Source organism: Myotis yumanensis, unplaced genomic scaffold, assembly GCF_028538775.1.
Source record: "Myotis yumanensis isolate MYYU_CA2020_CCGP unplaced genomic scaffold, mMyoYum1.0.hap1 SCAF_11, whole genome shotgun sequence".
In the NCBI taxonomy this organism is placed as follows: Eukaryota; Metazoa; Chordata; class Mammalia; order Chiroptera; family Vespertilionidae; genus Myotis; species Myotis yumanensis.
Window position 1 is genome coordinate 408,207 of NW_027223762.1, and position 27,389 is coordinate 435,595.

General features: G+C 52.6%; 1 protein-coding gene across 17 annotated transcripts in view; it reads right to left on the reverse strand.

Moving 5' to 3' along the window:
• MYT1L (myelin transcription factor 1 like) overlaps positions 1–27,389 on the reverse strand; it is a 293,521-nt gene that overhangs the window by 73,821 nt on the left and 192,311 nt on the right. For all 17 annotated transcript variants that reach the window (XM_070428611.1, XM_070428614.1, XM_070428609.1 and 14 more), the window contains 4 exons: positions 19,472–19,526; positions 19,270–19,303; positions 18,927–18,989; positions 1,182–1,522 (listed from right to left, as the gene is read on the reverse strand). In XM_070428611.1, coding sequence (XP_070284712.1) covers positions 1,182–1,522; positions 18,927–18,989; positions 19,270–19,303; positions 19,472–19,526 — 493 coding nt within the window. The remainder of the gene's footprint in view (positions 1–1,181; positions 1,523–18,926; positions 18,990–19,269; positions 19,304–19,471; positions 19,527–27,389) is intronic.

Below are 27,389 nucleotides of genomic sequence, written 5' to 3' on the forward strand. Positions count from 1 at the left end.
AGGGCGTCTCCACACCATGCTCTGCATGATCACAGGTGGAACTTTGATTCATGAAATGTGTGTGTACGTGCACAGGCAGGTATGTCTGTACTGTAAACATGAGTGGCAAATCGTCTTCATAAGGGCTGTCGGCCACTGTAAGATGCTGGACTGTTTCATGAAGTTCAGGTTTCCTGAAATGAACTGCTGTGACTCCAAAGGATCAACAACCGACTCACCCCTGATCTAGATGCTCGCTCACCCCCTGGCTCACCCCTGATCTAGACGCTCGCTCGCTCGCTCGCTCCCCTGGCTCACCCCTGATCTAGATGCTCGCTCGCCCCTTGGCTCACCCCTGATCTAGATGCTCGCTCACCCCCTGGCTCACCCCTGATCTAGACACTCGCTCGCTCGCTCCCTGGCTCACCCCCTGTCCTGGGTCTGAGCGACAACCATCCTGACTCGGTTTCCTGAACGGCTTTAAGCCCGAGGAAGAAGCGTGAGGAAAAAATATTCCCTTCATTCTGAAAGAGGTTTTGGCATTTCTCTGAGGGAAATTACGGAAAACTGGAGACAGAGCAGAGCCACCCTGAATACACTGCCCCAGTCATACACACCGCTCTGGAAAGCGGGCTCCCACCGTGTGTCCCCCACAGCGCCGGCACTTCAGAGCAGAAACGCTTCTCCGCGTGGGCACAGGTGACGGCTCCATTCATTCCTCTGTCCCAACAGGACAGGCACTAAAGAAAGGCCCTGGCAATTGACAGGTGAGACTACTACCCCGTCGCAGCCCCACTGGTCCCACAGCGCCCACCCCAGGAGGCATGTGGGCTGAGCACCCAACAGCCCTATTTTAGCCAATAACAGCGCCACTAGGTAGAGCATCCAAGCATTTGCCAAATGAGCGACCAGGTGTGGAACGTCCCTTTCTGGATACAGTGCTGAGCTCATCCAATGTGTACACTGAGGATCTCAGCCAGGTTTTGTGACCCCCAGGCTGAGTACAACTTGAGTGGAACAGAATCTAACCTCTGATACAGGTCAGAGGAATTCTTTACGACAGAAGTTAGACGGGCAAGTGGCCATTCTTCTCAGCACTGGCAGGAAAGACCTATTTATGGGGCTATCACTAGTGTCACCAACACTAACACCAGGAATTCCCGCTGAGGAATCGGCCCAGGGTTGCTAGGGTTTAAGGTTACCGTTTTCCTCCTCCTCGTCCTCCTCCTCGTCCTCGTCATCCTCCTCGTCCTCCTCGTCCTCCTCCCCGTCCTCATCATCCTCATCCTCTAGTTCCTCCTCCAGTTCCTCCTCCTCCTCGCGGTCCTCCTCCTCGTCCTCCCTTGGCTCGTCCTCATCCTCCGAGTCCTCCTCCTCCTCGTCCTCCTCCTTCTCGTCCGTGTCATCCGACCCGTCGCTCTCATAGCGCTCGTCCACCGAGGAGCTGTCCGCCTTCACCGCAAACGGCTTCCTCTTGGGAGCAGGCTCTTGGGGCTGCTTATCTTGTGTTTTTCTTTTTTTGGCCAAGGGGCAGCCATATACACTGTTGGGGGGGGGGGGGGAGAGAGAGAGGCCTGGTTACTGTCTTTGAATAGCAGAGCTTCAGGAGTCCTTGATCAGGGGAGCAAAGTTTAGCACGAGCACGTCGCACGGAGGCCAGAGGTACAGGCACGCCCGTGCTCGTGCGTATACCACCATCTCACAAGCTGCTGGTGAGATTTTTACCAAGAAACCTGGCTTGGGTTTGTCTGGTTACCATAAACATCAGGTCTGACCTCCCATCGCAGCCCGAGGTTCCTATGAAGCCCAGGGGCTGCGCTATGAAGCACTTGGTGACACCACCCTGTGACCACACACACTCAGTGATGTGCACTGGGAAAGAAGAATCAGTCCACGCGCACTATAAAAACATGTTATGAAACAGCACTGCATGTATTCGGATTTGTATATTCTACAGACATGATGAATCTCTAGACACAGTGACCCACAACCGCACAAGTCTCACTGTGCAGAAGGCCGGCCCCGCCCCCAGCACTGCAGAGCGAGCTCCGTTATTGGCAGTCATCACGAAACTGTGCTCGAATTGGCCCAAACCTGGGTGAGACCTTTCCAGCAGAGCTCACACCTCTCCTTGCACAAAGGCAGTTTTCCAAAGCTGCTGCTAGTTACAGCTTTCTTCCTGGACACCCATGTCTGTCCTGGGAGAAGCAGGGGAGACAGAGAAGCCAGAGGGCTGTGGGCAGGCTCCATGGTCTAAACCAGCGGCTCTCAACCTGTGGGTGGTGACCCCTTTGGGGGTCGAACGACCCTTTCACAGGGGTCGCCTAAGACCATCGGAAAACACACATATAATTACATATTATTTTTGTGATTAATCACTATGCTTTAATGATGTTCAACTTGTCACAATGGAATTGGGGGTCACCACCACATGAGGAACTGTATTAAAGGGTCGCGGCGTTAGGAAGGTTGAGAACCACTGGTCTAAACGAAGACATGTGGCCTCCGCACTCAGAGCTCTGGGAGGGGATCCTGGCCCCCGAGCTTATGTCTGGACCTGGTATCAGTGACATCTGCATTCGGTCACGCCCGTCCAGCACATGGTCTAGGCACCTCCTGTGGGCGGGCTCTTAGCATCACTGGAGACTCAGAGGCAGAGACCCAAGTCCCCCCTCAGGCACCTGTGCCCGGGGACTCAGACCAGCCAGCACCACTGCTCTCACCCACTCCTCACCGCTCCCCTGGTGCCTGCACGCGGCCGCACGGTGGGCACTCGGCGAACAGTTGTTGGATGAACGAACGACGCGTAAATGTTATGCAAACAGGCACTCTGTCATGAAAACAGGAGCCAGGGAGGCCCCGCCAGGGTGGTGCTGGGAACGGCTTTGAAGGAGACACACACGCTGTGTGGAGAAGAGGCTCTTCCTAAACATCTCACGCAAAACAGAAGTTGCACATGGACATAAGAAGGGAGACAGTTTCAGAAACTAGACTAGAAACAGCTCTGGAGTCAGAGGAGGAGGAGGCGGGTGGGCGTGGGGCTGGGGGCTGGGAGTGAGGCAGGCCAGACCCTGGGGACTGGCTGTGGGACTGCCGACTTCCGTGCAGGGGACAGGGATTATTCGACGTCGCCATTGCACCTGCATGTAAGGACGGCCTGGCAAGGTGCGTGGGCAGCGGGAGGTGCGAAGCTGGAGATGGAGAGCAGAATGCAGGCCATGCCACTGGCCTCTGAAATCCCAGAGGCCACCTCTCTTACAAACATACAGTCAAAATAAGAACACCACTTATGACCAGAAAACACTGAAGAAAACAAATACTGGTGTACAAGGTATTTCTCACATGAACTAAACAGAATGCTGAGATTTCTTTTATGCGACTCTCACGTGTTTTGGGGAGCATCTGAGTCCACAACCCCGGGAGACGATCCGGCCTTGAAACACCGGCTCCTCGCAGCCTGCTGCCCTGTGATGCCGAATTACCTCCTGACCACCAGCACTGCAGAGCGAGCTGCACGTCTCAGCCACGCCAGCTGCTCCGCTCACAGACGGGCTGGATGCGAGCGCCTTGTTCAGTGTCACCCCGTGTCTGTCCTAGTGATGAGTCAGTAAGTGTAACAGTGAGTCTGTAGTTTTGCTCCTCCAGGGTCTGCCCATGGCTCTGTGGGTCACAGAGCTTTCGTCACCTCTCCATGGCTTGTATCCTTCTTCTCAGCTCATCAATACCTTGTCTGACGAGTCTCCTCTGCATCAAAGCTGCCTGCACCATGTGGTTCGCTAGCACAGGCACCAGGCCCCCTCTTCACCCCCATCACCCAGGCGCTGGGAAAGGCGGTCATTGCTGATTCTCTGCTCTTCAGTGATGTTATTCAACGCCCCTCCTGAGCTGGGCAGTGGGATCCTTCTTTAGTGGCACAAATCCAGCTCTGAGTTGGGAGTTCTGCTGCAGTCTTTCCTCACCCACAGACACTTCGCTTCCCCCAGATGTCAAGATGGCCTGCGTGCTGCTCAGGCCTCCCATGGGGGCTGCCACAGGCAGAGCAGGAGCATGAAGATGCCCCTGTGTGTCACCTGCATTTGGTACATCACTGGATTCAAATGCTCAGCTGCTTGGAAGGAGCTGGTCTCCAACTTCAGAGCCTCTGCTGCTCACAGGCTCTGATGCTCAAGGCTCCTCTGTGTCCATCAGTGTAAACTGTCAATCAAACTGCACACACCTGTTCTGCCCTCTCCGATCCACTCCACTGACTGCCAGTGCCTGGTCCTCCTGTCCAAGTGACAGCCACACCCAAGCCCCCAGGACAGACTCCACTGTGTGTGTCAAGCAGCACGTGGCTCAGGAGCCTGCTCAGATCTGCATCCGTCCTGGGCTGAGACCAGTGGGTCGGAACAGGTCCAAGCAAAGCCTCGGAAGACAATTTGGGAGCATGAGTGGGGAGTGTGGGCCCTCCTAAACCCATGCTCTGTGACCATCACGTCTGCCGACGAGGGGCCAGTGACTGCAGGCGAGCGCTGCCCATGAAGAAGGGGGGTGCCCCGTCCACCGCAGGGGCTGTGTGCGCCACACTCACCCTGCGTGTGGCTGCCCCTCCGTCTCTGCACCCTACACTTCCATGTCCACTCATGACTGCACTGGCTGGATCTCATGTTCTGCTTTCTCCCGAAAGTCATTCCTGCTCAGTCTAGAATTCAGGGTCCTCTACCTTTAAGAACTCTGTACTATTCTCCAAGGAAGATATAAAAACGGGCAATAAGCACATGAAAAACAATGTTTTTAAAGGTGCCCACAACCTTGACAACAGACAAAACAAAACAAAACAAAACAAAACCCTGCACCATTAGACACTGAGCATCAGTTTTGTCAAGACCTTCTATTGTTGACTTTTTCACGTGTGCACTTTATTCTCAATGAACTGTTTCCTCCTCGACCCTAGGAGCCCTGCCATAGAAGTAACGACTCAAAATCCCCACATGCCAACACCCCTTCTGGCTGATTTGTTTGTTGGTTGGTTAATTCTCACCCCAGGATATTTCTCCATTGATTTTTTTTTTAAGGGAGAGTGGAAGAGAGAGGGAAAGAGAGAAATATCCATGAGAGAGAAAAACATTGATTAGTTGCCTCCTCCACGTGCCCGACCAGAGCCTAGGCCAGGGAGGAGCCTGCAACCGAGGTACCTGCCCTTGCCCAGAATTGAACCTGGGACTCTTCGGTCCACAGGCTGACACTCTACCCACTGAGCCACACCGGCCAGGCTGGCTGATATTTGACATTGTGGCACGGGCCGACCTGTGTAGGGTTGGTTCTATCAGCATCTGGCTTTCTTTTTTTTTTTTTTTAATTAAATTTTTATTGTTCAGATTACATTTGTTCCTCTTCCCCCCTGCCCCATAACTCCCCTCCTTCCAGTTCCCGCCCCACCCTCCGCCCTCACTCGCCACCCACTGTCCTCATCCATAGGTGCACGATTTTTGTCCAGTCTCTTCCCGAATCTCCCATTCCCCTTTCCCCCCCAAGAACAGTCAGTCCATTCCCTTTCTATGTCCCTGATTCATTATAATCACCAGTTCATTCTGTACATCAGATTATTTATTCACTTGATTCTTAGATTCACTTGTTGATAGACAGCATCTGGCTTTCAACAAAGTGTGTGCTGTCCCCTTTCTGACTAAAGAAGATTCACATGCTGCCATTTCCACATGAGGCCGCTGAGCAGGTTACGGTGAAATGACCCCAGCAATCCCCGTCTCGGCAGGAAGGCTGGCACATTAAACTGCTGTCGGACAGACTCTTTCTACGTTGGCTACAAGTCTCGGGTGGCTTACGGGCTACAGAGTGGCCTGCATCCGAGCTAGCTGCTGGGAGGCGGGGCTCAGACCATGTCCCCGGACATCAGGGCCTGGGCAGGGAGGAGCCTTGGGAGTCACTCATCCTTCTTCACCTGGAAAACGAAGACACCACGGCCAGAGACTAAGTGACACCCACGAGGCCAGCACTGGACTGCACTTTCCGCCCACAGCGAGCGCCTCTTGTGCCAGGTGACAACAGCAGTAGAAACACACGGGCCGGGAAAATCACTTCTATTGAGGACGACTCACTGGTCTGAAGCATCTGACTCATATTATCTTAAAGGGACTCGTCCAGAGAGAGAACTGGAGGAAACACACACCACGCTGGTCACACCGACAACAGCATCAGTTTCCACTTCAATCTCTGCCTATCTGCCAGCTGACAACCCTCTCCCTCCGAGAGGTGCCAGGTCACCTTTCAGAGCACAGCACGGACTATCTGGTCTGTACTTAGCCCAGACAGAGAATTCAATGCTTGAGGCAGCAGCTGTGACTACATCACCAGCAAGAGATTGTTCCACTTTATAACTGCAGTACTAAGTACCTGCAGCAACACTTAATACTGCATAATTACTTATTACTCTAGCGACACCTAATACCGCAGCAACATCACTGCAGCAACACCTAATACCGCAGCAACATCACTGCAGCAACGCCTAATACCGCAGCAACATCACTGCAGCAACGCCTAATACCGCAGTAACAACACTGCAGCAACGCCTAATACCGCAGTAACATCACTGCAGCAACGCCTAATACCGCAGCAACATCACTGCAGCAACGCCTAATACCGCAGCAACATCACTGCAGCAACGCCTAATACCGCAGTAACATCACTCAGCAACACCTAATACCGCAGTAACATCACTCAGCAACACCTAATACCGCAGTAACATCACTGCAGCAACGCCTAATACCGCAGTAACATCACTCAGCAACGAATACCGCAGCAACAACACTGCAGCAACGCCTAATACCGCAGCAACATCACTGCAGCAACGCCTAATACCGCAGTAACATCACTGCAGCAACGCCTAATACCGCAGTAACATCACTCAGCAACGCCTAATACCGCAGTAACATCACTGCAGCAACGCCTAATACCGCAGTAACATCACTCAGCAACGAATACCGCAGCAACAACACTGCAGCAACGCCTAATACCGCAGCAACATCACTGCAGCAACGCCTAATACCGCAGCAACATCACTGCAGCAACGCCTAATACCGCAGCAACATCACTGCAGCAACGCCTAATACCGCAGCAACATCACTGCAGCAACACCTAATACCGCAGTAACATCACTGCAGCAACGCCTAATACCGCAGTAACATCACTGCAGCAACGCCTAATACCGCAGTAACATCACTGCAGCAACGCCTAATACCGCAGCAACATCACTGCAGCAACACCTAATACCGCAGTAACATCACTCAGCAACACCTAATACCGCAGTAACATCACTCAGCAACACCTAATACTGCAGTAACAACACTGCAGCAACACTTAATACTGCAGTAATTACTTATTACTCTAGCAACGCCTAATACTGTAGTAATAACACTGCAGCAACACTTACTACTGTAATAACACTGTAGCAATGCTTACTACTGTAGTAATGTTTAATTCTATATATAGTAATACTTAATATAGCAGGAACACCATAAAGCTCCTTTAGTTATACAAGTATTACTACTCTGAATTACAATAATTAAGATGGAAGAACTGAGAAGCAAGCTATATAAGAATTTATGATTCTACCAGTTACATCCTTGCCCTGAGGGTAAATACATAAGAAAACACATAAAAACAAAGTGCCCAAAATGTCCTGCTCTTTCTCAAATACGTATGACACTCCCCTTTTTCAGATGCTCTACAGTGGTTCTCAACCTTCTGGCCCTTTAAATACAGTTCCTCATGTTGTGACCCAACCATAAAATTATTTTCGTTGCTACTTCATAACTGTAATGTTGCTACTGTTATGAATCGTCATGTAACTATCTGATATGCAGGATGGTCTTAGGCGACCCCTGTGAAAGGGTCGTTCAACCGCCAAGGGGGTCGCGACCCACAGGTTGAGAACCGCTGCTAGCACAAGATACTTTGTCTATGGTTGGTAAGCAATTATTCAATTGTTAAATATTTAAAATGCTGGTAGTTGGAGGTTGGGATGTTTACACAATTAGCGTGGGGATGGAAGGGATGCATGAGCATTCCAACTCAAAGAAATACGACCATATATAAATATATGATTGGTGTACACCATTTTAATGTTTTTTAAATTGATTTTAGAGACAGAAAGGGAGAGGGAGAGAGAAACATGGTTTATAACATGGAGACGCTTGTAAAAGCCTAACTGATTTCCAACAGTAAGAGAAGGATGGTGTAAATTACAATATCACCACTGGATGGACGTTAGCTATGAAAATAAGAATAAAAATATTTAATGACATCGGAAAAGGCTCATGTATAATGTTAAGTAAAAATTTAAGCAAATACAAATTTACATCTATAATATGAGACAAGTTAAGAAGTAGCAAAAGTGCATAAAGATCAAAGAAAAACATCTAGCAGTGGTGACTGGCCCTCGCGGCAAACACCACGATGCTCAAGGTGGGCACGGTGACATGCACAGCAGACACCAATTAGAAGCTGCCCTTTGCTATTATTCTTTCTTTTTATAATTTCCAGTCCTTATTTAAGAAAGTGAGAATTTATCTACCCTTTAATTCTAAGTCACCTTTGCACCCATACAGTATTTCTTGTAGCTTCTCTTGCTAATAAAACACCCTGGGAGAATTAGTTAAAAAAAATATGTAAAGCAAATTTTTTATTTGTTCGTTTTCTGAAGTGTTTAAAAAACGTAGGATCCTTCTCCCTTTCCCGGGTGAACGGCAGGCCAGCAGCCTGTGCCACGTGCCTTGAGTCTGGCCCATGAATGGCCCAGGGCCAGAGACAGGGACTAAACACAGTAATGCTGAGTCCTGGGTGGGAGGGGCTCTGTGAGTCCCAGCCCCCAAGTCCACTGCCTGCACCACCCTATGTTAGAAATCAATCAGGCTGATTTAAGAAGCTCTGTGACAGGAGCAGGCTCGCCCCAGGGAAAGTTCAGTACATTAGCACTCAGTGTGTGTAGCCTTATTGTAATAATCTGATCAGCATCCAGATGGGCTGGAGAAGAGGGCCTGGGCGAGGGGCACAGGCCTGGGAGTGGGGAAGCTGCGATGACTGACAACACAGTCGGGGGCCCCTCGCAGATACTGCTGATGAGGTTGCTGTCATTGTTGCAGAGATCGTGAGAGGGCAGCGAGGAGGAGCTGGAAGCTTCCACAGTCCTAGTCCAGTGACCGGCCTATCACCGTGTCCCACGTATGGTCAGTCTGATAAAGCCGGACACCCGACCCCATGTCTGCATCCACACCCTCTGCCCCTTTGAAGGGTGGAGTCTCTCAGACCCAGTGCCAAGTAGCTGCTCCATCATTTACTCGCCGACCTGCCTGTGCCTTGAGCACAAACTACAGTTGGGACCTGGCTCCTGGACCAGCGCCTGGTGGTAGTCTCTGCCTCCCTGCCCTCAGCTCTCTTTTCCTGCTGGGGTGGGAAGGTTGGACTGGCAGCTCTCAGGATGGATAAATGGATGGCATTGCTCACGCCTCCCCCTCCCCCTCCCCCTCCCTGTCCTGTCTGAAGCTCTCAGGCCGGCTCTAGGGGCTCCAGGCAGTCCAATCAGAAGCACAACCAGCCATCGGATTGGCTGAGGGGCGAGCAGGTGATCTGAGCACATCACTGATCATCATGCGTTATTCATGAAGAGGATTTCTTCCGAGATGCTCTCTCCTCCCTAGAGTTTTGGGAAATGGGCCCCTTGCACACAGAGCTTGTCTCTGGCGGTGTCAGATGCACTATTAGGTGGTGTTCACAGACCACAGAGTGGCTACTATGGTACAGGGGGTGGGTCTTTTAAAAGCAGTTGAATGAGACAGGTGAGCTCAATGCTTCCCTTAACAGGAAAGGAAACTGTGCTCATCTTAATGACCCAGCCGAGGCCAGGCAGTCCTCTCGGTGAGGGATGCAAACGTCCAGGCTTTCTTCAGTGGAGCTGCTCTGGCCCTTTGTTGCCTGTGCTCCTGGCCAAGGGGTCTGCTCAGGCTCAGGACATACACTAGGCAGGGCCTGGCGGGCGACTCTGAGCAGCCCAGAGCCTCTGGACCTCACCTGTGTGTGTGACCTGAGCCCATGAGGACTCTGGGGGTCCCAATGTGGTCCCCAGCCCTGACCCCACCACACCAGGCTGCCCCTCCTTTCCCCAGACAGAGAGCACGGCAGTGCTCCTAAGCATGTCCTTGTCGGCTTCATAATCTCGTGTGAACAGAGTGAAACGGAAGGTGACACTGTCCCCAGTGAGACGTCGCCCTCCATGGCCGCTGAAGGCCTCGGGACCAAAGCTGGTGTGCAGCCCTGGGTCCTGGCTGGGGCTGCGGTCTGAGGTGGAGCATGGACGGGTCTAGCTCTGGGTCTGCCAAGCCTGGATTCACGGGATGTAGAGGTTCCTGGGCCACATTCGGATCATAACGAGGGGACAGGGACTGGAGCAGATCTGTGAGGTAGTGTCTGCCACCAACCACCTCTGGGGCGAGGTTTCGGTTGTCACTGCATGCTTCTGTGTTGGTTCCGGGTTCGTGCATGCTGTGGGCTTTGTTTTCTAGAATGAGTGCCCCTTTTCCCTGTCACCTGAGGACCCCATGTAACCAGGTACCTGCCCTTTGCTCACAGGCCTGTTCCTTTGGGCAGTGGTTCTCCCACTTGGGGACCATTAGAGTCCCCTGTACAGGGTGGAAACAGGCTGTCGGGCTCCGCCCACACCTTCTCATTCAGCAGGTCTTGGCTGGGCCCAGAATTCGCCTTTCTAGAAAGTTCTAGGTGACATTGGAGAACCCCTGCCTTCGGGGAAGCTGACCAGCCTCCAGCTCCAGGCTTGGGCCTGAGCCCAGGATGACCGTAACTGTGGGTCAGGTGGCTCTGCCACCTCGAGGGCCTGGCAGGAGTGCAGCTCCAAGGACAGCGACGGCGGCTTCTCAAAGCGCCTCGCTCTTCCGAGAGCGTCTAGAAGGCTCCCTCCGGCCTCCTCTGGATGTAGGGGGGCAGCTGTCAGGCCAGGCCAGTCTTTGCCAGGAAGAGGTGAGCACACGGAGCCAGGGACTGCAGGATGGGCCTGTGGCAGAGCAGAGGCTGGTGCGGGTGCCGTTCACGGGAGACCACGCTGCGTCGTTTCATCCCCTCTGAGGAGGTTTCACTCATCGCAGCTGGAAACACCTAATTTACAGGGAAACTTCCTCAGATGAAAACATGAAGACAGCGTTTCCTTTCCAATTCCACTAGCAGCAGGAAGAGGAGCTGGAGCTGGGTTCCCTCCTGTGCGGGGCCTGATACTGGCAGCACCATGTCCTCGCCAGGACAGGCCCAGGACCCTGCGACCACTCCTCTTCTCGGCCTGAGTGTGCGGGATAAGGGCCAGGTGCACGTCCCGCGACGCGGAGCGAGGGCCTGGCCTGCAGGGCTGGTCACCACGCAGGTCCTGACTAGCTGCCGGGGCGCAGGCCTGAACAGACTCCGGGTGGTGTGACAGGCTCGCGCTTCCAGTCCCGTCCATGCTCCCCACAATCCTCAGAGGACGGAGCCGGCAGTCCCTCCCGGCAGCCACTGACTCAGGGCCTGCCTTCCCGCCCATGGGAGCAAGAAACAGACCAGCAGAGACCCACACTCGAGGGAGGGCGGCTCGGTCAGGGCCAGCGGCTGCAGGTGCCTGGCAGCTGCTGTGCAGTCACCCGTGGGGCCCTCTCCTCCGACCCTCACGGCCGCCTCAGGACCCCTCTCCCCACACATCAGACCTGAGCAGTGGCTGCCATGTTCCTGCCACAATCCCAGCGCAGACGGCACACGTCACAAACGAACTGTGTGTTTTCTGGGTGGGTCAAACCCCAGACGACAGCTGTACGTACATCAACTAGTGCTGTGCGTTCTCTGGGCACTGACAAGGCATTTTTATACATCAGGTATGAAATACCCATGTTCCTTCTCTTTCAATGTGGCCTTATTTGAAAAATATATTTAATTTTATCAAGCGTTAAGAATATTTCCTGAAATACATTATATGTTTTGTTCTGCAGTTTTAAATGCCTTGACTCGGCCACACTCTATTCTAAAGTGCCCAGACGGCCTGGCCGGCATGGCTTAGTGGTTGAGCGTCAGCCTATGAACCAGGAGATTACACTTGAAAGTTTAACACAATTTTCAATTCCTGATCAGGGCGCATGCCCGGGGTTATGGGCTCAATCCCCACTAGGGGGCATGCAGGAGGCAGCCAATCAATGATTCTCGCTCATCATTGATGTTTCTATAGCTCTCTCTCGCTCCCTTCCTCTCTGAAGTCAATAAAAACGTATTTTGAAAAAATAAAAAAATAAAAGTAAAGTGTCCAGAGACATGTCCATGTGCAGACATACTGTAGACGAGCAGCAAGCAATTGTTTTCTTAGGGAAATGGCCAGGAATCTCTTTTTTAAATAGAGGATTTATTGTGACAATAAAGGTTACCTGCCACCACAATCCAAAAAGCCTGGGCCTGTGTGTGGCGTGTCTGCACACATGATGAAGAACAAGGCATCAGAATAATGACACATCTGGGAACCCCACTTGCTTTAATTCCCCACTTCCTGCAAATAAGTCCCTAGATCTCGAAATTGGTGCTCTATGTGCAACTGTGCCAACTATCAAATTAATGTTAAAATATGTGCACCCTCCCCTCTGATTTATAACACCAGTGACAAACAGCAAAAGGACAGGCATGTCGTAAAGTGTATGGATGGGTGATGGCACGCACAATGACTCCCATAAAGAATGAAGGGTATTCTTTTGGATTCACGAAGTGCAGCACAGATAGACTGGCTGGTGGCTGCGTGCACAGAATTTTCCATAAACATCCCACAGCGCGCCCTGTTGTACGGCAGCCATACATTAATTAGAGCGTCGGCAGACACTGTGCTGTGTTTCGTGCACACAAGTGAATCTTCATTTTTCACATGCAGGGCCTTACTAATTAAAATCAGCTCTGCAATTAAATGTGGAAAATTGTGTTAAACTTTCAAGCGTGATTAGAAAAAATGCAATTATTTTCAGGACATTTTATTTCAATGCAAATGAAATTTCTACCAATGTGAGCCTGGCAAGTGGGAAACACAGGCTTCTGATTTCTCTCTGCCTGTCTTCCTCTCTGTCTCTCCCCCCTTTTCGGGTTACATATGCCCCTCTCAGTTGCATGTTGCAATGCTCCCCTCCCCCCGCCAGTGCCTGGCTCTGTTCCAAGGCTCTCAGTGAGAGCTCTCTGTCAAGCATGAATAATACAGCCCCGGCCGCTGGCAGAATCCCAATGAGGCGTGCCCACATCAGGAAGCAGGCCCTCCGCCTCCGCTCCAGAGCAAGTCCTGTGAAGACAGGCAATTATTCACCCGCGGCGGCCGCCACGGCAATCACGCTGGTGGGTGCGAAGGTATAGGAAATGGAAAAATCTGAATAACGAATATGCACAATAAGCCAGAGAATCCAATACTTTTCTAATCAAAATGGAAGCTACCATTTGGAGCTTTTTATTTTAAAGTTTCATGATCAATTGATTTGGCTCTGAATTTCTTTAACTGGGAGGATTTAAAATAATAGCAATGCCCATCACCCAGTTTCCAGGGGCTTATCCAGTGTGCCAGACTCTAAAGCTAAATTTTGGGTCAAATATTTCATCAGGACTCTGTTCTCAACACAGAAACAAGTTAAAAAATCACCATGAAGAGTAAATGTAAGTGAAATCTACTGAATTTCAGAAATAAATCCAGAGGGTCCCAAATAGACGTGAAGAACGAGGCCATGTTGGGGCCTCTCTGTCTGTCCTTCTCTGATTAGAGGCTTGTACAAAAGTCACTGTTCAGAAAGAGGGAAATCCGTTAACTTCACATATTCCAGGATGTGAGTAATTATACAAGGAAGGCTGAAGTGCAAATGCCTCTGCATTGTTTAACAGTAACCTATCATAGATACTAATACATTTTGATTATTCCAGTTTCTAATCTTATTAGGAAAATTAAAAACCTAAGAACAATAAGCTTCTCTGGCCCGTGTGGCTCAGTTATTAAGCGTCGTCCTGTGCACCGAAAGGCTGCTGGTTTGATGGCTGGTCAGGGCACATGGCCAGGTTGTGGGTTTGATCCCTGGTAGGGAGTGTGCAGGAGGCACTGGTCAATGTTTCTCTCTCTCTCCCCCCGTCTCTCTTCTTCTCTCTCAAAATCAATAAAAATAAAATATAAATAAATAAAAGAAAAAAGAAAAGACTGTCCAATAAAAAAGAGCAATAAGCTGTTACTTTGGTGACAAGTTTCATTTCCACAGATAGTTCCTTTCTCAGCGTCAGTCTGCACTTGGTTTCCAACACAGACAGTGCCCGCCTTCAACCTGGGAGGAGAACTAGACACTGTGACTCAGATCCTAGAACTTCAATCTCAGTCCAATGTTCACGAGCAGCCTGGGCAGAACACTGACCGTCCACATGGAGCCGGCATCGCAGTACCAGCTCCTAGAGACTCTGGATTCAGAGCGAGGTGTGGCTTCTCTTCACCACACCTCTCTCCTTCCACAGAGTCAGGCTTTGGTTTGGGGCTGTCACCGAAAACGCCAGGCCTCGGGCCCCCCTGGTGACACCCCTTGGCACAGGCTCTGGCGTCTGAGCTCAGCAGCCGCAGCTTCGCGGGGATCCACGTTGACACTGTGCCTGGAGCCTCCTGCCAACACTGTTGTCAGGGGAGAGCAGGCCAGCAACTTCCCAGATTCCCAGTAGGTGCTCCCAAGCCTTCCCTCACCTTCTGCCTCACCCACCCAGACAACGGCTGTGGGCACGTGGGAACCGGCTTGTTTTTCAGCCACGAGGGTCCTAAGTGCTCGCCTGCTCCTTCACTGGGGACGGGGAACCCAGGGAGCAGAGCGAAGGGGTCCGGGAAGCTTGCTTCCCGAATGTGAGCCTCTAACAACTAAACTCACTGAGAAGGACCGGGAGCTCGTTTGTTTCTGCAGAGGAAGCTCTGTGAGGGGACCAGCACCTCTGAGGCACATCGTGGCTGCAGCGCCCCCGGCAGGCCAGACGCAGGAAAAGCCACAGGACCTCAGCAGGGGTGTCAGCACCGCACAGCTGGTGGCTGATGCGGGTGGAGAAGAGGAGGTCAGAGGGGCCTGGCTCCTAGGAGGAGAGTGACTTCCAGCCGAGTGCACACTGCCCGGTTTCTGGGTTTCTGTCATGCACATGCGCGAATGACAGAGGCGCAGTGAGAAATAAGGCAGACGCCTGTGTGAGACACGGTGATGCTCCTGAGGGGAAGTGTCGGGCATGTGGGTTCGCTGCATGGGAGGCCTGAGCCTGACTTCCTACTTCAGGGCACGGGTCCCCGCCGGCCAGGGGCTGGGATTCAAGCACACTCACCTGCCGGCCAGAGGAAGTCTCTGAGAAGCCATGTGCGCTCGCCTCTGTGTGGGAACCCCTCTCCTTTCTCGTTTCTGCCTTGACTGCCAGGGGACTCAGCTACATGCTGTGCTACATGAAAACCCCTGATACAGTCTGGGTTTCCAATAAAACTGTTTCAATTTCCTTCATGTTTTTCCTACTTTCTTTAACTTTTTAAAAAATATATTTTTACTGATTTCAGAGAGGGAGAGAGAGATAGAAACATCAATAATGAGAGAATCATTGATCCCCACACTGGGGATCGAGCCCACAACCCAGCATGTGCCCTGACTGGGAATCATACCGCAACCTCCTGGTTCATGGGTCGACGCTCAACCACTGAGCCACATGGGCTGGGCTCTCTCTCACTTTTAACTGCATAGTTGTATGTGTGTTTATCAGCTACTTCAAACTAGCCATGAGCTATTAACACAAATATTCATGATAGATTGCCTCTTGTGCAAGGACACAATTTTTTAAGTAAGGCAAGACCATCAAAAAATAAGTATTAGGATCTTAACTCCTCCCCCCCCTTTTTTGACCAGGATCTTACACTCTGAAGTCCTTTTTTCAAGTTATGCTCCCTTTCACAGGGCTGTCTGGAGGAGGAGGCTCCGCTGCCCTCTATGCCAATTTCTTACAAACCCACAGCCCCACCTGCCTCAACTGAAAACAAGTGAGTGAGCCGTGAATGCCAGTAGCTGCCACGGGAGCCACAATGCAGTGACGCAGAGTGACCAACTGTCAAGGACCACACAGTGTGTCCTACAAGCAAGAGTGTGCACAGAGACTGCGATCAATGTTTGATTCCCTTAGAGATTTCCTTACGATAAAAAGAAAGGTCAGGGGTTAAATATATGATGATGGAATGAGAACTGATATTGGGTGGTGAGCACACCATGCAATATACAGATGATGAATTATAGAATTGTACACCTGAAACTTATATCATCTTACTAACCAATACTGACCCAATAAATTCAATAAAATAAAAAAGAGAAAGAGAACCGACACATCATTTTATCACTTGGTATCAAATTTCCTAAAAATTGTTTTGATTTTTAATATTGTTAATTCCACATACCTGCCTCCAATTATTTTTTGCATGTTCAAGTAAATAAAAACTTCAACATACTAAAATAACACCTTTTCCTGGGCTATGAACTAATGTGATAAATGAATAAAATAAAATTGTAGCCCTAACGGAAATACATTCATTCAAAAACTTATCCTGGAAAAACCAGAGTGTGGGTGATCTTGTGAGAACCCAGGAGGCTGCCTCTGGACCATCTGGAGCGGCCGCTGCCCCCATCGCAGCAGAGACAGGACAGCAGAGGTCAAGGCCACGCCTGTGGGGGTAGGTGTTCACGTGCCTCGTGCCTGTGGAAGGACCTTCCACAGAAGGAAGTCTTTTACAGCAGAACTCCCACAATGGGAATGGGCAGCGGTCCAAGGAAACTGATGCGTAGGTGCATCTTACCTAAGAAGGGGCACCTTTCCAGGTTAAGAAACCAAACGTCATCCCTCAGCTACACATTCTGGTAATATGTAGACATCAGAAAATAAGGAGAAAGCCTCACTGGACACCTCAAGGAGGTTCCCCAGAGGGAAACGCATCCGGTGGCTAAGTTCTGAGAGGTGATGAGTCTCACACGACAAGGTCTGTACCTCCCTCAGGTCACCGCTGGGGAAGGTGCCCATGACGTTAAATAAGTGGTGGTGGTGGGGGGGGGGGTGGGGGGGAACTGCACCTGTGTCTGCACCAGGAGCCGCTCTCCACTCTCCCCCGCTTTACATCCCTAATGAACTACTCCCATTAAAAAAGTAGGAATTCTAACAATGACAAACAAAACGGCTCATGGTAAAAATTATAACATTAAGGAAAGTCAGGTAAAAACTTTGTTGAAACATCTCCGATTTGGATGTTTCTGTGAACCCTCCCTGCAATTCCGTCTGCCTCATTCCTGCATGACCGGGTGCTCTGCGCCATGTCAGCATCCGTCTCGAGCCAGAGCCACCCTCAGATCACGCCCAGCCCAGGCTAGGCCTCCTGCAGGGAGGAGTCTCAGAGGCAGGTGGGATGCCTGGGACACATGGCAGCTGACGGGGCACCTCGGTAGGGACGTGAGTGTCTGAAACAATTCTTAGGAAACGTCATAATTTTTCCTGTAAAACTGTGATTATGAAATATCTAGCTGACACTTAATTAAAACTTTTTGTTATTTAATCATTTTTCAATAGTATGAGAAAGTTTAACTAGTGACTAATCAAGAGATGACGAGGGGAAAATGAGATTTCACTCATGGCTTGCTAACCTGATTCCCAGTGAAAATACCAGGTGGTTTTCCTAAGACTTTTAGATTAGATTTATATAAACACTCCTGAATACATAGCACAAATTCTTTAACTATTTAAATCACATAGTTCAATCATTTACTCTTTCGTACAGTAATAACACTAATATAATAAATCAACTTTAATATTTTAAATCACAAAATTTCCTTAAAAAGAGACCTTGCTATTCCTTTGGTGCATACATAACGGAAGTCTGACAATCCTCCACCACGGATGCTCGTTAAAAACTCCGGCCTCCTTAAATGCTATATGGGAGCCTGGGGAGTCACTTTCCCCGATTTTACTAGAGGACATTCAAAATAATTGCTTGATTTCACCCATAAGTTCGTGTTCAGCTGGAAGGACATGAATGTGGAAGTGAGGGAGGCCGCCCTGCTGCTGAGGGCACACCTGCTTCGGCATCTGGGCTGTGGCCCTTGCCCTGGTCTCCGATGGTCTGTCAGGTGGGGTGACCTGGGTCCAGCAGCCCAACGTGAAAATCAACTAAAAGTGTGTTACAGCCTGTGCACACTTCACTCATCACAATGGAAACCCCACGGAAGGGGGAGGGGGCTGCTCAGTGTCCCAGAGGAGACTGCCCTCCCCCGACCACCCACGCCTCAGGTGTGCGGACAGGGCTCCGCTGTGATGCGTCCGTAGCAACCATGACTTAGCCACCTTGAGATGCTCCCACACCCTCCTCTCTGGCACGCCTGAGTCCCAGGATTTATGAGGACAACATGGTCCTTTAAAGCCCAGACTCCTGGGGCAACCAGCCGTTTCCCTCCCGGCACCGCCCCTCAGCTGCCGGCACTGGGGGCTCTTGTCCTGGGACAAACTGTTCCATTAGGGAAGCCACGCTCTGCAGGGAGCCCTGAAGGCCACACTCTGATTTAGCGTCTGTGATTTATGCCCTGCAGCTCCGGCAGGAGACATGGGGGAGGAGAAGCCTCTCAATGCCACGGGGAGGGTGTCAGCGCCGTCCCCATGCGCATGGCAAAGGGCCTTCAGACTGGCCTTCATTTATGTCGTCGTACGTATGATCATAAATTTGCCCCTGAAATAGGAAGAATGGCTCACGTGTTGAGAACTTGTACAAGAGACCAATGACCGGGCTCCTGTCCGAGCGAAAGCACAGCGTCACTGCTCTCCAAGAACAGCTGCCACCACTGTCACAGTGGTCGGCCTCAAGGTCACCTGAGACGCACAACGTGAACGAACGCGGGCATTACCTTCTGTGTCTTGCATATTTGCCACTAACATGGCCGCTGCCATCACAGCCGGGCGTGGGACAGCTGCAACAGGAAAGAATGAATTACACGGTGCCACATGCCGCAGGCGGTTAGACCGTGAGCGTCAGTGACAGGACAGAGAAGGAGGGCCACACAGATGGACAGGGAGGTGCAAACCTGGAGGGGCGGTTAGGGGTGCTTTTCATTAGTGAGTCTCAGGGGAGGCAACTGCATCAGGGCAGCGGCTGTGAGGAGACCCATGCACTTGGACGTATAGTCTGGCATGAAACGCCTGGACTTCCCACACTGCGAATGGGGACACATGTACCCACAGAGCACTGACCTGAACAGCTCCTGGATGGCTGGCTCCACGGGAACTGCAGAGAGAGGGAAACAGATAACAAGGCGTCATCTACCACAGCACCCTCTTCCACAGAACATTCCCGAGGGGGGACAGGCAGCGGTCAGAATGCATCAGGCAACAGCTTCCGCAGCATGAAGGTGACCCCGAGGGGCCTCCAGGGAGTCGGGGGGTGTGGACGTACCTCGAACCCCTTTGGACCGTGTGCGATGACGCTTCTCGTCGGCGTCCACCTCCATCTGGGGATAGAGTAGCAGGTGGTCAGTGTCCTTCTCCCACACGCCGAGGCCAGCAGGGTGCCGCTGCGCCCTGGCATTGTAGGGACAGTGTTTGAACCTGTGCCCCTCTGTGCAGGGAGCCTCTCCAGGGGGAAAGCATCAGGCAATCCAAAGGCGTAGGAAGTAACGGGCCTGACCTTGACCTTGTAGGGATGCTTAATCGGGAGGCCCTGCCTCTGTGAGGAGCCTCGAGTGCAGCCTGCATCCTCGCTTGTAAACGACTGAGCAGGACACATCTGGATTGATTCTGAGTTGAACTTTGTACCAAGAACATTCACTGGAGGTGTAGTCTGTCCAGGAATGGGTGTCACAGGACGACGACGTGCCTGGGTGACTCACTGTCCCCTAGCTCCTGGGTGCTGCTGCTACCCACACTGATCTAAACCGTCAGGAGGCTCCTCAGGGACACAGGCCCTTGCTCGTGGTGACCCGTACGTCTCACTGTGGGGATGAGGACATGTTCTCGGGCACTGCCTTGCAGGACCCTCCCAGCAGCTCTGTAAGGAAGGGCCTGCATCGCCTCTCCTGGAGATCTGACTCGCCCACGAGCATCCGATGGGAGTTCGTGCAGGGCCTGTCTCCACATGCCGTCTCTAAGACCAGGAGCACACTGCGGGATGGGTCAGGGCTAGGGTTTGTGCACCCGATATTTCCCCAGCGTGTGAATAACTATACACGCAAACTGCCCATGGCGGGGACTCCAGTGCACCCAGCGGGCTGCCAGGAGAGCAGCAAAGAGGAGGCGCAGGTCCTCTGACCACAGGAGCAGAGCTGCTCAGCCCCACCTGGGACCATCCTGCCCTGCCCGGGGCCAGAGCTGCCACAAGATGCCACCTTCTCCACGGGTGCGAGTACGGCTTCGGGAAATAAAGAATGTGCGTAAGAAACAACAGAAGCTTTCAATGGGCTTAATGTCCTTTCCTGGGAGATGGACATGTTCAGATACAAGACTGAGATTCGATATAATAAGCATTTCGGAAGAGGAGGAGCCAGGGTGAAGCGTGGAAGGAAGGAAGGAAGGAAGGAAGGAAGGAAGGAAGGAAGGCCGCACCTGAGCCTACGTATCACCCTGGACAGAGCTTGGATGAATGAGAGAGTGAGTGAGGCCGGTGGCTGGGACCACGGCAGGTTAAGGAGGTGGCAGGAGGCAGATGAGTGCCGAGAAGAGGGGTGGAGGGAGCAGAGAGGGCAGGGCGAAGGCTGGGGCCAGCGGGAGGGGCACAGTCGACCCAGCAGCTACACAGGCTCTGTCGCCCACTGAGCAGGTGGTGGGGCGGGGAACATCTCACAAGCACATTTTAGACAGAAGTTCACGCGGTGCAGAGCACAGAGGGGAGCAGAACCGAGAGGGGTGACAGTCACTGGGCTGGTCCAACGCCTGGAGTGCCGGGCTGTCCGGGGAGAGCGAGGCCAGGAAGAAGGATGTGAGCGGAGGAAATGAGAATGCACACGAGGCAGTGCCTGTGGTCTCCCCTGTCCTTGGTCACTGGGCCCACACGGGGTCTGGAGCCGTGGACGCAGGCGCATGTGGCCCCGCAGGATGTCAACAGCACCTCGGGCAGCTTCAACGCTCTAACCTGCTGGTCTACACACAGAACTCCCAAGCCTGGTGCCATGCCAGCAAAGCCGAACACATTGTGCAGGGGCACAGCGTGGGGTGCGGAGCGTGGAGGGCCACCGTGTCCGGGGGAGTGGGCAGCGGCTTCCTGGTGGAGCTGAGACCTGAGCGGGTTTAAAAGCTTCATTGCAAGTTTCAGGTTTTGAAAGTGTCTGGGGAGTCGTGGGGGGCTGGGGGTGTCCCAGGCAGAGACCTTGAGGGGTTATGCTAGGCAGTGGTCGGCAAACTCATTAGTCAACAGAGCCAAATATCAACAGTACAACGATTGAAATTTCCTTTGAAAGCCAAATTTTTTAAACTTAAACTATATAGGTAGGTACATTGTTATTAACTTAGTTAGGGTACTCCTAAGGCTTAGGAAGAGCCACACTCAAGGGGCCAAAGAGCCGCATGTGGCTCTCGAGCCGCAGTTTGCCGACCACGGTGCTAGAGGTTCCCTTCCTTCCACAGGGCTCAGGCTGCTCACACCTCTAGGAGGGACACAGGCCGTCTGTCAAGAGGTCCCCTGGCTCACACACCTGCGTGTGCCGCCCCGGCCATGGCTCAGGAGAGAACCCCCGTCCCCCACCAAAGGCAGTGAGGCTGCCCTTCTCGCTGGACCTTACAGTCAACGCTGGCCTCCTTAGCGAAGAGCTCATATGACTAAGAACTGGTTTATTTTTCACTTTAAATTTGTGCCCGTTGCTTTTTATGTCTAGGGGACAACCTAGTTTTTCCCAGATGGACAGCGGATTCTGCCATCAGTCACTCGTTAGAGAAATGATACTCCCCACCAGTCCAAAGGGCCCCTCTTGCTCATGTCAGTTCCCACCACCGTGGGGCCCACTTGGGGCTGCTCCGTGCTGTCCCCCCGGTTACGCCATCGCTCAGCCTGCTGAGTGTCAGGCTCTGGGAAACCAGCCTCCTTACTGCAACGACATCATGAGGTGACTTAGAACGACGTCTAGCCAGCACCAGCACCAGCACCAGCACCAGCACCAGCACCAGCAGACCAGGAAGTGATGGTTCTCTCTTTCTCCCCAGCTCAGGAAACCATAAAAGGAAGGATGAAGCTGATTTAAATGTTGCTTCTACAGTTGTTTCAGAACTGCCAGAGGGTCAGATGGCGCAGAAAGCAAACACTTCAGTCAACACTGTGGGGAGGGTGTTCATCCCGAGCGTGTACACCTGAGTGTTAGGTCAGAGGCCATTTAACACCTATGGGCAGCCCCACATGTTTCATTTCTTCAGGGATCACTCCTCCTCCATCCCTGCCTCCTCCCCTCCATCCCTGCCTCCTCTCCTCCATCCCTGCCTGCCCCTCCATCCCTGCCTCCTCCATCCCCGCCTGCCCTCTTCATCCCTGCCTCCTCCATCCCCGCCTCCTCTCCTCCATCCCTGCCTCCTCTCCTCCATCCCTGCCTGCCCCTCCATCCCTGCCTCCTCCATCCCCGCCTGCCCTCTTCATCCCTGCCTCCTCCATCCCCGCCTCCTCTTCTCCATCCCTGCCTCCTCTCCTCCATCCCTGCCTCCTCTCCTTCATCCCTGCTTCCTCTCCTCCATCCGCCTCCTCTCCTTCATCCCTGCCTCCTCTCCTCCATCCCTGCCTCCTCTCCTTCATCCCTGCCTGCCCCTCCATCCCTGCCTCCTCTCCTCCATCCCTGCCTCCTCTCCTTCATCCCTGCCTGCCCCTCCATCCCTGCCTCCTCTCCTCCATCCCTGCCTCCTCTCCTTCATCCCTGCCTGCCCCTCCATCCCTGCCTCCTCTCCTCCATCCCTGCCTCCTCTCCTTCATCCCTGCCTGCCCCTCCATCCCTGCCTCCTCCATCCCCGCCTCCTCTCCTTCATCCCTGCCTCCTCTCCTTCATCCCTGCCTCCTCTCCTTCATCCCTGCCTCCTCTCCTCCAACCCTGCCTCCTCCCCTCCATCCCTGCCTCCTCCCCTCCATCCCTGCCTCCTCTCCTTCATCCCTGCCTCCTCTCCTCCAACCCTGCCTCCTCCCCTCCATCCCTGCCTCCTCCCCTCCATCCCTGCCTCCTCTCCTCCATCCCTGCCTCCTCTCCTCCATCCCTGCCTCCTCTCCTTCATCCCTGCCTCCTCTCCTTCATCCCTGCCTCCTCCCCTCCATCCCTGCCTCCTCTCCTCCATCCCTGCCTCCTCTCCTCCATCCCTGCCTGCCCTCTTCATCCCTGCCTCCTCCATCCCCGCCTCCTCTCCTCTGTCCCTGCCTGCCCTCTCCATGCCCGCCTGCCATTTTGAAAGAAGGCCTATCTCCCATTGGTGATGGTTAGAAGCACCAGGTGACCTGTCAATGGCTCTGAGGCCAGAGCTGCAGGACCTGCGTCTGTGAGGTCAGGATGGCCCAGCAGCCTTGGTCTCATCGATCAGCTCGCATCTTTTCTGAGACTAGAGAACGTTAACCCGACTATCATGGCTTGGTCTCTGAGTCTCTCCAGCAATTTACATTTAGAAAAACCACCTTAAAGCGCTACTTACGCATTCACTCCTTCAAGTCCAGGGTTTATTTTTATAAGGACGGGTTTTCATGGGAATTTTACATGATTTTATACTTAAAGAAAACTCTTGAATTTAAAACATTTACTTTTGAACCAATATAAGCTACCAGAATAACCTGCAGAGAGGGCAAGGGCGTTACTTTGTAAAATGTAAACTTTGCATGTGGAATCAGGATTTATTTCATGACTTTCATTTTCCCTCTTTCTCCCCAATAAAACACGCACCTTCTTGTCCAGCCAGTGTGGCTCTGTGGTTGAGAGCTGGCCTAAGAACCAGGTCACGGTTTGATTCCCGGTCAGGGCACATGCCCAGGTTGCGGGCTCGATCCCTAGTAGGGGGCGTGCAGGGGGCAGCCCATCAGTGATTCTCTCTCATCACTGATGTTTCTATCTCTAACTCTCTCTTCCTCTCTGAAATCAATTAAAATATATTTTTTAAAAATATGCACTTCCTCAGGTTGAGCCTGTCAGAAGCTCACCCATTCGGGGAGGCTCCTTTAAGATCGGAGGCTGTGCTCTGACCTGGAATCAAACCGTGACCTGGCTCTGACCACCCGGAGCGCTCAGGCCACAGCACTGACCAGGGAGGAGCTGTCCTTGGGCTCCTAGGACAGCAGGAGCCGTCTGGCTTGCGTCCTGCACACTGTGAACTGCTCTCCTTCTGGCAGGAACAGGGCAGGGGCACCGTGGGGTCACGTCCCGGGACCTTCTCCCTACCCCTCCCACAGCCAGTCCTTCATTATTCAGGAAGCAACAGCATCTGTCCCTTAGCCAGGCCTGCCGTTCCCCTCCGAGGCTCAGCCTGTGGTCCCTCACTGCTCCTAGCACCCTGAGCAGCAGACTGCAGAGGCAGAACTGACACCCTTTGCCCAGGGGCCTGGAGGGAGTGTGGGGAGCGAGGAACAGAGGAACCTGAGCCGCTCCTGGTGAAATGCAGTGCGTAGACCTGCGCCTCCGTTCCCGTGGACCACCATCTCCTAGGTGACCTGGACCCCGCCTCCTCTCAGGACAGGAGAATCGGCCTGTAAGGTCAGAAAGACTTAGGAATTCTACACAAGTCGTCCTTGAAAAGTGCTTAGAAAAACTACTGTAACCAAATTCTTTTCCAAAATATGACAATTTTCCATTTCAGTGAAATGAATGCAGCGCAAACATGTTAGAAGGTAGGGTTCTGTCCCTACTTATGTGAGAGGAAGGATGGCATTATTACTAAGGGAGTGAAGTGAGAAGAGGTTAGTAGGTGTGCAGTTCATGGCTTCGTGGCTTATAATGTCCAAGTTCAGTTATCCAACCTCATAGGATGAAAATAGGGAGAATCAGGCAAATAAAACAGGAACAAAGCCGTGGTGTGCTGCCCGATGCTTCCTTCTGAGGTGGCAGCAGTGACACACCCTCAGGGACAGAGACCCACCCCAGCCCAGCAGGTGCTGCTCGGTGAGGAGGAGGTCGGTGCCCAGAGGGGAAGAGCAACTGAACTGGGAAAACAGAAATTCTGGGCGAGAAAAGACAAGGGAGACGCAGTGATGCGCGGCTCCGCCCTGAGACTGGGGCGGGGTGGCGCTCGCCTGGTCCTGGTCTGAGCCCCACGCGGAGCGATGGCCACACGGCCCTCCCACAGCGGCTCCTCTCCCCTCTCGCTGGGCTGGCTCACGCTGTGCCTCTCACCTGGCCCTCCTCCCCGTGACCTCTGCTGACCTACAGGGACTGTCACATCTCTCCTCCAACAGCGTCTGCACCCCCTTCTCTTGGGCACTCCGCACCCGCTGGATGTCACTTCTAAATCTGTTCAGAGACCACAGTGGCCCCCACATCTATCGCTCCCACCCCAGCAAGGTCCCCGAAGCCCTGCCCACTCCCCCGCCGCCGGCTCCTCAGCTCTGCCCCAGGTGCCCGCACACTCAGGACGCTCCTCTGCTCCACAGGCGGTGCCGGCCAGCGTCCGACACTGCGAGTCCCGTTTCTAGCTGCTTCCTGAGGAGGCCTCTCCCTTCCCGTTCATGTAGACACGCGTGGCATTTCCTCCCGCAGGGCCCTCAGCGCCTCATGCCGTCCCGCCTCACTGCTGTTACCGCTCTGCCTCCAGGCCCGCAGCCTTGTGTACATCCCGCTCCCACGTGTGTGCTTGCATCATGGGCAGAGCTCTCCCTCCTCTGCTGTCGCCTGTGAGGAGAGTCTGCCCCCTCCCGCATCAGCCCCGTGTTTCTCAGCAATCACCCTTTCAGTCCAAAACCTAAAAGTCTTGTCTTCGTTCCTCTATCCAATCGCCTATCACATTCTGGGTCTTGCAGTTGTCTTTCTTGTTGCCAGTTCTTTCCATCTCTCTGGACACCACCGAGCTCACACCTGACCCGTCAGGACTGAGTCCCTGTGATGGTCTCTGGGTGCATGTCCCTCACTGTTTTGCTTCCTTGTCTAGCACCACATTTACAGCTGTGATCTTATCTGCCCGTTTCCATCATGAAGAATCCAGAACGCGTCCCTGCTGACCAGCAACAGTGTCTGCCTTTCCTTCCACAAGTCCCACAGGGACAGCAGCCGCGCGTGTGTGTGTGTGTGTGTGTATGGGGGGGTGCACACAGGGACACTGCAGCTGTGCAGGGGCAGAAGGGCAGTCACAACCACCTCTCTCCGGCAGCCCATCTCCTGGTCCTGAGGGCAGTGCCCTCTGTGCCTAGAACGGGGCAGACAGGAGCCGCTCCCCCTGTGGATGCTCACTGCCTACAGAAGCAGCCCCACCACACACACACGCTTCCTAAGTTGCTGCTTTTCATGTGCCCAAACCACAGCTACAAGTGCCTGTGTTAAGCTCCTTTTCTGAATGGATATGTACCATTCCCCAGAACGCATACACTGTAACTTATTGAACCATTCCTGTAAATTCCCCTACTAATGGATTTTAGGTTATTTTATTTCATATATTTGCTTTATTCCACTATACAAAGGTGCAATAAATATCACACACATTACACATATTTCCATATTACGTTTTTAAAACGACACTGTCACTACTGTTAGACGTGTGAAAATGCTTGCATTCTTAGTAACGCACGATTCTGCCCATTTGCCAAGTACCCAACACCAATAGGTCCCACAAGTGCTTACCTCTGCGAGGGGGACCTCCCCCCCCACCCCGGTCACTGCTTCATTGCTCTGCCTGAGCATGAGGTGGGTTAAACGTATTTTCTTTTTGGCCTCTTGCATTTCCTCTGCTTGAAGTTATTATTTCCACCTCTTGCTTATTTCTTTTTAAAAAGTCCACATTAATTTGAAATAGCTCTTTGTATATTAAGGTATTAATCTAACCCCCTTGCCCATCTTATCTGTTGCAAATATTTTCTGCTAGTCTTTTTTTACTTTGCTGTGGTAATTTTCTCTGAATATAACTAAACAATGTAGGTCAGCCAGCAAGCAGTCATGACCCCTGCAGGTGCATCCCTGGGCTGGCCCCGTTCTGTCCACCCAGAGCTGTGTGCTCCCAACCAGCCCACAGTGAGGCGCCTTCTCTAACTGGCAGCTGCCTCTGCCTGACCTGCCCACCCCTCAGGGGTCACGAACAATAAAGAGACCACATGAGCGTGAGGAGAGAATTGCCCTGAACAAGCGGCACCTGCTGCTCTCCGACCCTGGGCAGGCAGGTCCCCGAGACACTTCTGAGACCGTCTGGTCTGTGTTAGCATTTCCACCCTAACTTCCCCCTCACTGAGATTTTGA